General features: G+C 45.7%; 1 protein-coding gene across 3 annotated transcripts in view; it reads right to left on the bottom strand.

Annotated features, from left to right (window-relative positions):
- The window catches only part of LOC125534925 (uncharacterized), a 63,485-nt gene extending 55,698 nt beyond the window's left edge, over positions 1 to 7,787 (bottom strand). Inside the window, exons 1-4 of one of the 3 annotated variants that reach the window (XM_087542619.1) lie at positions 7,687 to 7,787; positions 7,401 to 7,541; positions 3,898 to 6,893; positions 3,143 to 3,661 (exon numbers count right to left, since the gene is read on the bottom strand). In XM_087542619.1, the coding sequence (XP_087398745.1) occupies positions 3,918 to 6,893; positions 7,401 to 7,412 (2,988 nt within the window). In that variant the 5' untranslated portion in view covers positions 7,413 to 7,541; positions 7,687 to 7,787 and the 3' untranslated portion in view covers positions 3,143 to 3,661; positions 3,898 to 3,917. Of the gene's footprint in view, positions 1 to 3,142; positions 3,662 to 3,897; positions 6,894 to 7,400; positions 7,542 to 7,686 lie in introns of those variants that run through there. The other 2 variants (XM_087542620.1, XR_007294558.2) reach the window with 2 other exon arrangements.
- Positions 7,788 to 13,502: the final 5,715 nt, after the last annotated feature.

Here is a 13,502-nt window from a genome sequence, read left to right as displayed (position 1 = left end):
CTCTTTGGATGGTGTCCGCATAAATCCTCTGCATAATAAGTTGATGACAATGAGTTGAGGTCGCTCACTTTAGCAGTTTTCGTCTAGTAACGTATATATATGCAAAAGGTGCACCTAGCTACTTTTTTCTTGTTATGATTAGAATCGAGAAGAATTAATTAAACGGCAAACACGCTCCCAACAAGCCACAGCCATACAGTTTCAGTGTTTATGTATCCGTGAGGTGCTAGAGAAAGGAAGGCGGGCAGTGGAATGACCGACGAAATTAGTTAAGCTGATGGCTGTTGGAGAAGGAAGGGTACGTCCCCTTGTACAATTTTAGGCCTGAAGATTTAAAGGGCTAATTAATTTCAGCAAGAATTGCATCGTCTACTTGTCGGAGGAAGTATAACGTAAAAGTAATTCTAGTACTCTACATGCATTGTTAGAAAATATACCATACCACTCGAGGCATGATGACTAATATTGGAGTGAAGGCCTTGCAGAGACACGAATCTCCAGAAATCTAACCCATCGATGGATCTGCACCTCCCGAAGAGCGTAGGTATTAGTTATGTTCTTGCTTCTTTTGGAAAGAAAAGAAACTGCAGGCAATTAAGATGAGAAATATATGTAGCGGAAAACAGTTTTGCTAGTACCTAAATGGGCAGGCTGGCACGCCTGATGCGGTTGCAGAAAGACAAGAAGACCCGGCAAAGGCAGGAAGCTCTCGAAATCTAACCCATCAATCGATATGCACCTCCAGATGAATCAATTTGCAGTTGGCACCTAGCTAGTTATACCAGAAGAAGAACGCCGGTGTTAGTTATGTTCATGCCTGGCGTGCGCTTTATTTCTGTTTGCTTGTACTTTCTTCGTCCGAAAAAACTTGTCCTCAAATGGATGTATCTAGCACCAAGTTAGTGCTAGATTCATCCATTTGAGAAACAAGTTTGGGACAAGCTTTTTCGGACGGAGGGAGTACAATCTTCATCTTGTGAACGACCAACGACCAATCTGTTGTTGTTTTTGCTGTGCTTGTGGTTGCATCGCACCATCATTAACAGGTGGGCATATTTTGTTTTGTGTTCCTGACAGTAGTATTTCAACAGGTCAGATTAACGAGGATGCTGAGCGCAGGTTTCAGCAGCTGGCCCTCCAATCACGTTACCTGCCCAGCCTGACCCCCGCGTCGCTCTCACGGGCTACACGCGCGGGGGGCGCCGGCCACCTCAAGCCCCTCCCCACCATCCCCCCCTCGTCGTCGCCCGAGGAGGCGACTGGGCTAAGCCCGTGCCGCGACCGCTCTCTCTCGCAGCGAGGCGTTTTCCCCTTAGATTCAAGGGTGAGGCGGCGCCCGGCCATGGCGTTTGCGTGGCCTGCTCCTCCATGCGCGGCGGCGCGTCGTTGGCTACCGGCGAGGCGCCCTTTCCCGGCGTCCCTGCTGCTCCCGGTGCGGCGCCAGATCCGCGCACCGCCCTGATCTGATCCGGGGTGCTGCGGCGGCGTGCGGGTTGCAGGCTCGGCCCGATTTGAGGGGGCGGTCCTAGGGTTCCTCAAGTGACAAGACGAAAATCTGCCTGACGCTTGTCTTTCTTGATCTGGTCAGAGTGTCGGGTTCCGGAAAGGGCAGCATATATTTATTTCCATTTTTTTCTCCTTTGGACAAAAAAGGGACAAAAAATGGAGCCGTCAGCAATTTCAGTAACAAAATTAAACCACGGGATGCATCACACTGACAAGACTGCAGATTTCAAAGCTAGCTAGCACACAAATGATGGCTCCTGCTCTCAAGCCACAAGCTAGTTTACAGTTGCAGCTCTCAGATTTGGTTATTACACTACAAACATAACCATGGCTAACTAAACAAAATACGTAGAAACCAACCTCGGTTACCTAAGCATGTGCGCACACCAAGCTAGCTCCTGTTTATTCTTCAGGTCAAAACCCACAAGCAAAATCTTGGGAAACAGACACCGACTCGAACCGTTGCGGCAGCAGTCAAAAGCAGCAAGACGATGCCATCATCTTGCACCACCAAAAACCTACACAGCACAGCATGGCACAGACCACCAAAGCTAACCGCCAAATTCAAAGTGTTTATTTGGAACTATTGTACTACATCAGATCAGACTATGCTAATGCCGATTCCCATTTATCTGTCGGTTAATATGGGACAGAGGAGTAAACAAGTGCTGTGCTTAGGTTGATAATATTTGACATTTATTTATAGCTCACAAGAAAGAAAAGAAACAACTCATAGACTAAAACAGACATGTTCTTATTGAGATGCCGAACGAAACCCAAATAAATAAAACAGACATGCTCAGTCTACAACAAACAACAACTGCAACATTAGTTTCACAAGACTAACCTCAACATACCATTCCTATGCCTGCCATCACTCCATATCTAGAGAGAGAAATACGACCGGAACGGGCGACTGTCAGATATACTTTTACCTACTAGTCAATGTACATGTCAATCCACAGAGGATACAGGTATACATGATGATGTTGATACAAGTCAGTCAGGTTCTCTCTGATAACAACATACTACTGTTCCACAATGTATACACCATGTTAATCCTCTCAGCCCGAAAGATTGCAACTGGCTTTATATATCCTCCTCATCTCTCACTTGTACAAACCAAGTTTACTGTTCCTGCAGTTCTCTATTTCAAAAATAAATAACAGTGTATTTTTTACCAAATTGGCCAGCTGCTGGTCTGGTTGTGACATGATGACGGAAATAATCATCAACGGCGTGTATTTATGGAACATGATGACAGAAACAGAATGAGAGGAGAGCAAAATATATGTTCCCGAAACTGCTAGTGTTGGTGCTGTCCAGGAAGCAGAGCCAAAATGAACGTAAATTCACAACTTCAATCCTTTGCTTGAGACTGAGAGGCAACATATATAATGCAATACAATATTGGGTCCCTGCTCTGATAACTAAAATAGCGGTGAACTCACTATCTAGTTGTCGTAGGGAGACCTTTTCTGCGCAGGAAACCACAATAGCTACACGGCCAAGAAACGAATAATCCACTTGCCGGATACCTGACATGTTTTCTTTGTTGAGAGGATACTACGTACAATGCGAATGGCCAAGGCTTTTAGAAGCAAAACTACTTAGGATCTGCTACACTCCTACCATGCATGGCTATGAAAATGCATGTCATCAGTTCTTGGTTGCAGCTATGAGACTTGGCAACTAAAACCTCCCAATGCGTACTCCAGCAAAGCACATGCATGGTGCTGAACGATGAAACCAAATAAACAAATTCTTGGTTGATTACATCAAGAAAAACACACTCAATCACACGCGAATTAGATTTGTTGTTTCACAGTCTGTCTTTGGCAAGCAGCACTCTCATCACACCAACCAATGGGGTTGTGTGACCGTGGTGGACACACCACACCCACAACAACTTCTTACTACAAGAAAAAAAAAACATAACCACAAACCAACCGGTTCACACACAGATGTTACATCGCATCATTCCTCATCGGAAAATAAATAAGCAGAGGCGCGCGCGCACACACAACATCAAACCAGCGCCCATTTATTCTTGGGAAAACACACAACCACAATCTGGGAAGCAAGGACCTGAAACATTGCGGCAACACAAGCAGTCGACAGCAGCAAAGGGTTCATCGTCGTCTTGCAACAAAACCTGTACAACACAGGTAATCATGATTGATACAACTAATTTATACAAGCAGAATTGATGAAGCTAGCAATTTGCTGCTCTAAATATATGTGTGTACAATTTATCTGTAGTTATTTAGATCCTACGTAACAGAGTACGTAATCACCCAGAGTCTCTATTGTGTGAGTACCATCCATATATTATGATAGAGGCATGAAACAATATCGAAAATAAGAGAGAACGGGATTGTGTGTGTGTACCTGAATGGTGTCTGGTCGGCTCACCATAGAACCGAGACTCTAGGCAAGCGCTCCTTGTAGTACGCCGAGTGACGTGCCTCGAAGAGGGAAGGGTCATGGCCAGCCTCCAGCCCGTCCCACTCCAACTTCTCCCACCAGTCCTTCTCGCAGTCCACAACTGGACGGCTGTTTGGGCTGACGGCCGGGAGCCGCCTCAAACCCCAGCATCCCCTGACCCTGATGGTCTCAAGCTTGGGAGCAAACATCTTGGCTTCACATATATGTTGCAGCTTGAAGAGCTGATGCAGGTAGATATGCTTCAAGTTTGGCAGTTCCAGTACGCCTTTATGGTATCTAGCTATTCTTTTCAGAATCTCTGGCTCCACGGGGAACACCTGCCTTAGATCACCACAGAAGGTGATGTGGAGGGTCTCCAGGCTACTCAAGATGTATAACCTGGACCACTGGAGGACAAATGTGAGCCTCGGGCAAGAGAATAGGTGCATGCTCTTTAGTTTTGCAAAGGAAGCATCATCTTCAAAATCCCACGCCATTTGTTTGCTCCAAATGCAATGGGCCATCGGGAGATCAGCTGCCCAAAAGTTTACTAGTTCTTTAAATTCGTAGTATCCACAGACAATATTGAAGACCGTATGCATCTTTGGGCATCTCACCACGTGACAAGATTTCAGATGACTCCATGTAAGTACATTACTTTCTATGGACATCATATGTTCAGGGATGACAGTGGTGATGGAAGAATTGTCATGCACATGCAGCGACTCAACATTGTTCATCACAAAGATGATTGCCTTGATTGCTTCTTCACTCTCCACGTTAGCATTGCTAATTCCCTTACCAATCGCAACATGGCAGCCTGACGGCTGAAACTGCATTCCATTGTTGTAGTCGTGATCAACAATTATGTTGCCAACAGAGACATCCATGTAGGTGCTGCAAGTATTGGAGGATAATGACTTTGGTTGAGAAGGACCTATTATTTGCCCACTATTACCGGGGACCATCTTCTCCTTCATGTAGCTTTGTCCTTTAACATTGGCGTTACAAGGGACACAAAGATTTAGATGGAACCTATTGCTCTTCCAACAGAATCGAGCACTGCTCTGTAATACCAAGGACTGAGAAAACCTTATGTCCATCATAGTAACATACACATCATGCAGTTTTGTTTGAACGGGACAGACTGAGGAATCAATATGCAGCACTCTCAGTGTTGGCAGACCCTCTTTTGGCCATAGAATAGCACGAAGTTGCTCACATCCCAATAGCATGACTCGTTGGAGACACGGGACCTGCACCACCTGAGTTGTGAGGTCAAGTGTCTTAACTCTTGTGGCTGAGAGGTCCAACTCCTCAAGGCTTGGAAGTGATCCCCTCAGTGTGAATTCAGACAATCTTGCACAACCAGCCAAGGAGATGCGGCTTATTTTGGCTTCCTTGAAATCATCTTTTCTTGGTCTTGCATCTAAGCTGAATGATTCAAGTGATGGAGGGAGTCCTTCAACATGCTCCAAACCAACACAACCATCTAGAACCAGTGTCTTGAGGCTAGTTGCACCTGACAAGCTGGGCAAGCCTGTCTCCAAAGAGCAGCATGTAGGGTCAATAACTCGAAGCTTGTGAAGATTTTGTGGTTGTCCCAATGCAGAAATGATGTGCCAAAACCTTCCATTCTTTATATGTACTTCCCTAATGTTTGCAGCCATCTGCTTTATTATCTCTGGTGATGAAGGCAGATGCCAGTCTGTATTGTGTATGTCTATCACCCATAGGCTCTTCAAAAAATCCATATCTTGCTCCTCATCTTCTTCTGCTCGCTGGTCCTTGCAGCCATCTAATCCAAGGAATCTCAAGTTGTGGCAAAGACGAAAAGGAGGAGAGGAAAAACTGAAGATGCAATGGCATAATTTGAGCACATGAAGATTCTCTGATTGATGAAACATGTCATTAGGTAAGGATCTTAATAAAGAAGCAGAATCACTTGCAAAGAAAAATGATGTTGACTCTGGAGGCACAACAGAGTTGTCCTTGGCCAATATCCACCGTTTAGGAGGAGTCTTCAGTTTACTACCAAAAGAGGGCAGTGCATTAGATCTGCCCTTGGATAATATCCATCGTTTCAGAGGAGTCTCCAGTTTATGGCCAAAAGAGGGCAACGATGAATAATCCCCTATATTTATGTTTTGATGCATAGCAGCTGCAACCTCCCATGCTTCATCACCCTGACCTCCTTGTATAATCCCATCACATACCCAATAGTTAGAAGCATGTGTGGCCCAGTCATAGTCCATGATATTGCCTCCTTGAGAATTTAATGACAAGAGATACAAGCAACACTCAGTAGCTGCTACACCAAGCTTATCTGCGCACCCAGCAATTTCTCCAGCCTCATTTTGCAGCAAATAATTCCACCCTTGAGTACTGTACTCATCATAGAGAAAAAGATGTGAATTATCGACCTTTCCGCTAATTTCTGAGTCAAGACGAAGCCTTCCTCTAAATGTCCACAATACTTTACTACGAAGAGCAGACCATTGATCCCAAGTTTGGGGAATGCCCAGATCATTCAGTTCAATTGTCTTGTCACTCCCATTGTGAAAGACCACTAAACACATGTGCTCTTTTAGGGCCCAATTAATCTCTGCCCCAACCAATCGTATCTCAGCTCTGGAGGCTTCATCAATCCCTTTGAAATCATCTTCTTCATCTTGCCTATCAATAAGATCAATTATCCGATGAGGAAGCTTCAGTTCTTGTGCAATTGTCCTCTGGAGCTCTCTTCGGCTTTTCCACATCGAGCAATCGACGTGAATGATCTTGTTGAGTTTCTTGAGCAGAGATTGCGGAGGGTCTTCAACTATAGCTCTAAGCACCGCCGAAGCAGCCAGCCCATTCCATCCATCAAAATAGATGGCCTTGTGTGCAGCATTGCTCGTATCCTCCAAATAGGGGATTATCTCTTGCACGGCTTCTTTGATAGTATTCGGAAAAATCCTCTGCATTAGTTTATAACAGTTAGTTGATTAGCAGTAGAAACATGTATACGAAAAAGGCCTTGTGTTATTATTCGGATGGACATTAGTAATTAACTAAACTGCATGCGTGGGGCCAGTGTTAGTCGGACAGAGCAGCAGTGATGTTTTGATTTGGTGGTCAGTGTTAGAAGGAAAGGATGGGCACTGGTCCGTCCCCTTCTAACTAGGCTCCTAGCTCCAGTAATAATATTAAGCCTGAAATTTTACAGGGTTAATTGATTTCAGCAAGAATCGCATCCTCTATCTCTCTGTGTCTCTGTGTGTGTGTGTGTGTATGTGTGTGTGTGTGTGTGTGTGTGTGATGTTGCCATCTTGGTTGATCCATGGAGCTAATGAACACGTAATTAATTCTTGAATGTAATAATAGAAGAAAGTAACAATTTTTACTCAAGAATCAACTAAGACAAGAATCTCTGACATATATAACATACCACCAGAAGAATTGCGTGTAGGCAAACAAATTAATACCTTTCGAGGCATGACGACTAGTATTTCAATGGAGGCCCAGCAAACCAGAAATCTAACCCATCGATCGATCTGCACCTCCGGATGGCACCTAGTAGTTACTTATACCAGAAGAGCGCAAGAGACAGTTATGTCCGTGCCTGCCTGAAGAAACATTGTTAGTAGATGCATAACTAAAATAATTGTTCTTTTGGAAAGAAGAGAAACATCAAGCAATTAAGATGAGAAAAATAATATATCTAACAGAAGAATCATGCATATTAGTGGTTTTGATTGATAGTAGCTTAACCTTGTGTGCAGATCTATGATATGATGAGGTTGCAGGGGTTGAAGGACTTGCTGGTATGCAGTGCAGTGCAGGGGTTGCTTTAGTTTTAGCCAAGGCATCTGTAGCTGGCTGCTTCTTTGCTTGAGGCTGGAGCTACTTGAAGAATAAAGATTTTACTGTCAGATTCTTCCTCCTTTTCTTTTTCTTTTTCTTCTCCTTTGAATGTAAAGCAGGGGCCAAGTCCTTGGACTGGAGTCCAAGCAGTATCGAAAGGTGTGCGGGACGGACTACTCAGAGAATTTATTTTCTTCTCTTTTTCATGAAAAAACTTAAATAAAAATAATACTGCCAGAAACAGCCCTAGAGGAAGTATTGTATATCCAATAAACAATTTGCATACGTAATCCCAGTTTCAGACTTTTATGCTGAAAACATAGGTGATGCAGTGCAAATATTCCAAGAATGCAAGCACCATTAATTGTTAGATCAACATAAATATGCGTGCATTAACTGGTTGGAAACAACACAGCAGACTATGCTACTGAATTCCCACAAAAACCGGGATAAAACATTGACATAATGCATCAGTACCATGAATATTGGTCATGCTACTGTCGGTCGATTGATTTGCGAAAGAGAACCAAGTTTCTTAGGCCAATAATAACATCAATCGATAGGAACTATGATACTGAATTCTAAGTATGCAAGCTGTTGGGACGTGCATTGAACACTTTGAGATCGCTCCTCCCCCCGCCCTCACGTCGTCCTCCCGAGGGCGACTCGGGGGCGACTAGGGTTTCCCCCGCGCCGCCACCCCCTCAATCCCAGCCCCTCAACGCCGCCACCTGAGGGGATCGACGGGCAAGCCTGGTGGGTCGTCGATGAAGGTGGCGGTGAGGTGATGCGTTGCTTCGTGCCCCGCGAAGGACCTGGAAGCCGGGGCAGCGGCCCCGGACGATGAGGCGGCGCTGCCTCCGCGACTGGCGGCACGCGCAGGAAGTGGTGGCCGGCATCCTCGGCTGCCCGGGCAGCGAGGATACAGCGGGTGGTCGCGGTGCGGATTCCCTCTACCCCAGATCTCAAGGTCAGGCGCCCTCCTCCCCTGCTCTCTCCTCCACTCCGGTCGTGCCCTTCTGCGACTCTGGTCGCCAGATCCGGTGCTGGCGGGGTGCGGGTGCTCAGGTTCGAGCCCTGGGGAAACCCTTGGCCGGTCCTTCGGCCATGACGGCGACGGCGCGTGTGCGCGTTGTGTTCTCCCCTGGAGGCGCCGTTGAGGGCTCTCCTCTTCACCCCCGTCCCAGACCCCGGGTGAAAACCCAAAACCCGTCTCGGGTTGGCTGGCGGTGGCGCCTAGCGCGTCGCGTTCTCGTTGGAGGCGTCGCCTGGGGTGTCTGGTTCTTCGGGAGAGGGACGATGTGGTTGGTGAGCGTCCGTCGGCTGCGAGGCCAAGTTTGCGTCTTTCTGTGGAGGGTGCTTGTTCCCGCAAGAGTCCTTCTTGCGGCCATTGGAACGGGACCTGGTGCTCCCCTGCTCTGCCTCTTGGCCTCTGCAGCTTTCTTCTTCGGCGACCTTCCGACGGCTATCCTTCTGCTCTTGGTTGTTCAGGAGAGGTGGCAGTGCAGCTGTGGTGTGTGCCAGCGGTGTGGCGAGGGTTGTGCAACTTGTCTGCGATGGGGATTTGGCTGGCGTCTGCTCTAGTTCTCGGGTGAGCGCCTTCGAGCCTAGGCGAGAGGAAAGGGTTCCTCTTTCGCGTTGGGAGCGATGTTCTTCCCTAGTCCTTGGTTTCAGACAGTTCACACCTTTCTCTGGCTATCGGCTGATCATCGAGGCTTCTCTGTTGCTCCTCTCTCTGCTGACTATGTGCAGTAGGCTTCGACACTACTAGCAGGGCTCTTCATGTATTTTTCTTTTTGTTGTAGTGTGTGTTGTATTGTTAGCTGTTCACTAAGCTCCATTGTATCTTTCGGTCGCTATTGCTTGGTGGCCTTGTGTAATCCTGGCCGGTTGATGACTTCATTAATTCAAAGCCGGGCTCCCCTTGAGCCTTTGTTCTAAAAAAAGGTATGCAAGCTGTTCGATTGGAACTAAATTGTAGCACATCAGACAGTATGGTACCCATTTGTCTGTCGGTTAATCTCTGACATAGGAGTAAATAAGTGTGGTGCTTAGGTTGATAATATTTCACATTTATTTATAGCTCACAAGAAAGAAAAGGAAAATGCTGCCGCCAGAAACAACTCATTTATTTATATCTATATCAATATCTATATCTATACCTACTATTAAAGGGAATAGGTATTCTTGGTTTGGTTTGGTTCGCTCGTACTGTCGTACACACGGGGCCTTCTATGGGCTTACATAGAGACCACGAAAAATAATTGGATCAAAACAAATCAACATTGTGGGAATTAAACACAGTACCTCATGTCTAGCTCTTTGATGTAACAACCAGCGAGCTATGCATCTTTCACGTTTACTAATTCCACCTCGCTCTTTTACAATGGTTACCACCAGTAAATATACAAGCGGTCTCAGGAATCAACCAACGAATGGTTAAAACAAAGGAGAGCAGCCCTCACGTTTAGGGCGAGCTAATTAAGCGAGTGAGCTAACTAAAGGAAGGATTGTGGGCTTAAATAGGATATTTAAATGGATGTGGCTAAGGGATACTAAATTAGAAAAGGAAGGATTTGATTCCCGACTAAAATGGGTGAGGACGTCATTGTAACTAAAGGAAGGATTATACTTAATCGGAATTAGTGGAAGGTTATGCCGCAAAGAAAATATGGATGCTAATAAATTGCATCCTATTTTTTATGTTCATTTTGTGAAAGGATGATGCATTGCAGCATGTTCTTCACAGTGAATCCGGTGCTACAAGACATTATGCTTGAAAACAAAACATCAATTTTTCCCGTTGCAACGCACGGGTATATGTGCTAGTAGACAAATAGACATGTTCTTATTGAGATGCCGGAACAACAAAATTCCCAAAGAAATAAAATATGCCGAGTCTACAACAAAGAACAACTGCAACATTAGTTTCACAAGACTAACCTCAACGTTCTATTCCTATTTATGCCATCACTCTAGAGATGCAACCAGAATAGGCTAGAGCAAGCTACTGTCAGGTATGCTTATACCTACTGCTCAATGTACATGTCAATCCACAGAGGATAAAAAATGAGGGGGCGAAAGCAGGTATACATGATGATGATGATACAAGTCAGTCAGGTTCTCTCTGATAACAACATACTACTATTCCACAACGTATACAACATGTTAATCCTCTCAGCCCCAAAGATTGCAATTGGCTTGGATCAGCTCTGCCTCTATGTATCCTCCTCATCTCTCACTTGTACAGACGAAGTTTACTGTTGGGGCCTCCCCTGAATACCAGTGCATCTTTAACTTCTGGGATACAAGTCCATGTCAAAACTTCGATTGCTGGCAAGGCTCTTAAAAAAGCAAGCCAATTCTTTGCTTGTGGCCTGTGACCTGTGCTTGGCTTTGCTTTTGCCATTCTTTGCTTGGGGCTGCATCAAAGTAAAGAACAAAGATGGAAATTTTTTCTGCTTTGCTTCTTCCTCTTTTTTCCTTTTTCTTTGCATAAAGCAGGGGCAGGGCAGGGTCTGCACCTTGGATCAGATCCCTAAGTACAATGCCATCGGAATTGGGTTGAGAGGGAGAAGCCTAGCCCAGATCACATATAACTATGAAATTAATTAAGTTACCGAGAGTACCACATACACCCATTCCTAACGAAGCTAAACATGCGAGTAGAATGGGCACCCATGTTTGATATCCCAAAATTTCAGAATTTTTTAAAATTTCCTGGTATTTGCTTTTAATACTATATTCATATAAGTATGTGTGGCACCCATGAGCCACAAATCCTTATCTGGATATCAGATTGATTCTCTCGGAATATCCAGGATTACCAGGTCTAAACAATGATGGAAATGAATGTAAAATGCATTCATCATGATGTATCATAAGTTTATGTCATGTATGTATGCGGCGTGTCTTTTAGTCTGTGTGGGGGCTATTCAGACCCATTGGGCACAAGTTAGTAGGAGTGCGAATTTTTGGAGGCCGGGCTCCAGGAGCCCCTTTAAAAAAAGCGAAAATCATATTTAAAAGTTTCAAAAAAAAAGTTGATCTTTTCCCATGGAAACTTATGAGATTTCCGCACGAACGTGTAAAAAATGGTTTGAAAATATTGTGATTTGTATGCTGTACAAAAAATGCAAATTCTGGCCCAACAAAACGAAAAGTCAGCCCATTTTAAAAATACATATTTGTCTTTTTTGTATGCCACATGTGAAAGTACAATGTTCAACTTTTCTTGGACGTGATAAACATGTATTTCTGCATGTACAAAAATTTACAATTTTCTTTGCACTATGGATATGTTTTTTTAAACGAGCTCGCTGGAGGCCGGCCACCATTGGTCATTTGCGCAAGTTAGTATTGTTATCTTCTCAAAAAGATGCAAACGTGATCCGAAAGAAAAAAGATGCAGACGTGGCTGTAAATAAAAACAATGTGTTGTGTACGATTTCTCAAAGAAGCGCCTCGTGTGAAAATTGATATTAAATGATCTTAAATTCTAAAAAGTGCTTACGCACTATTTCGGCATCGCGGGCGGCCGATTTCTAGCCGCACGATCACGCCCGATTGCCGCATGCGTGCGTCAGGTGCCATCTTGTCGAGGCCCTCACCTCCTCGTCCTCCTCTTCCCCACCTCGCCCGACTATATCGAATTCTCCGCTGCCGCACCCAGTCTCGCTTCGTCCTGCTGCTGCTCGTCCTCCCCAAATCTTTGTGACGATGTGGGGCCTGTCTCACGCTCCGCCTCGGCCTTCCGGGATCAGAGGGCCCCTCCCCGACCGCGACAGCTCCATTGACGTGGCCCCGGCGCTCACAATCGGCCCCGTCCCCCATGAGGACGTCTCTTTGTTCCGCTGCCGCAGGCACTCCCTCTCATCAGGCAGCAGCAGCTCAGGGAATAACACATGTAAGGGGAGGAACGGGACAAATAAGGGGGAAACTGGGGTTGGTCAATCACTGGAAAGCAAATTCAGATTCTCTTCTCGCTCTTTTCTTCCTGCAGCCACATCTTCTTTCTCACTCCATTTTATTTCTATGTAGCAGTACAAATGTAGAGCACCATGGGGACCTGCAGGTAGGTGGTCGCCTCCCTTCGAATCCATCGATCCAGTAGGCTGGGAGTGAATGAGAAGGGCAGAGCGGCCAGATCTGTCATGGCTGGGGTGGAGACGCGCTGTGATGTGCATGCATCGTTGTTGTGGACGGGAAGAAGGGAGCACGTGGCAAGGACAAGAAGAAGGGAGCACGGATGAATGCATCGCGGTGGTCTGCACGCGGCTGTGTGTTCGTGCATCTAGACTCTTCCTGGATGGCTAGTTGATACTCACAGTAGTTGTAGTTGCATACATAGTAATTTTATTTGGCACATGCATAACCATATAGTTGCACAATCTGATCCGTATAATCGCATATGAATTATCGTGGGGCGTTCTCATGCCCCGCCGCGAAGTTGCACACTTTCGTCGGCCCAGTCGCACATGCATGGCAACAGAGTTGCACAATCTGGCCCACATAGTAGCACATGAATTATCGTGGGAGGTTCTCACGCCCGGACGCGGAGTTGCACACTCTTGCCGGCATAGTCACACACGCATGTACAGAGAGTTGTACAATCTTGTCCGCATAGTCGCACATGAATTGTCGTGGGGAGATGCTCATGCATGGCCGCGGAGTTGCACACTTTTGTCGGCACAGTTGCACATGCATGGTCACAGAGTTGCACG

This window comes from Triticum urartu, chromosome 2A (genome assembly GCF_056163025.1).
Source record: "Triticum urartu cultivar PI428250 chromosome 2A, HENAU_Tu73, whole genome shotgun sequence".
In the NCBI taxonomy this organism is placed as follows: domain Eukaryota; kingdom Viridiplantae; phylum Streptophyta; class Magnoliopsida; order Poales; family Poaceae; genus Triticum; species Triticum urartu.
The sequence above is the reverse complement of the archived record's forward strand: the minus strand, read 5'-3'. Positions and strand labels throughout refer to the sequence as shown.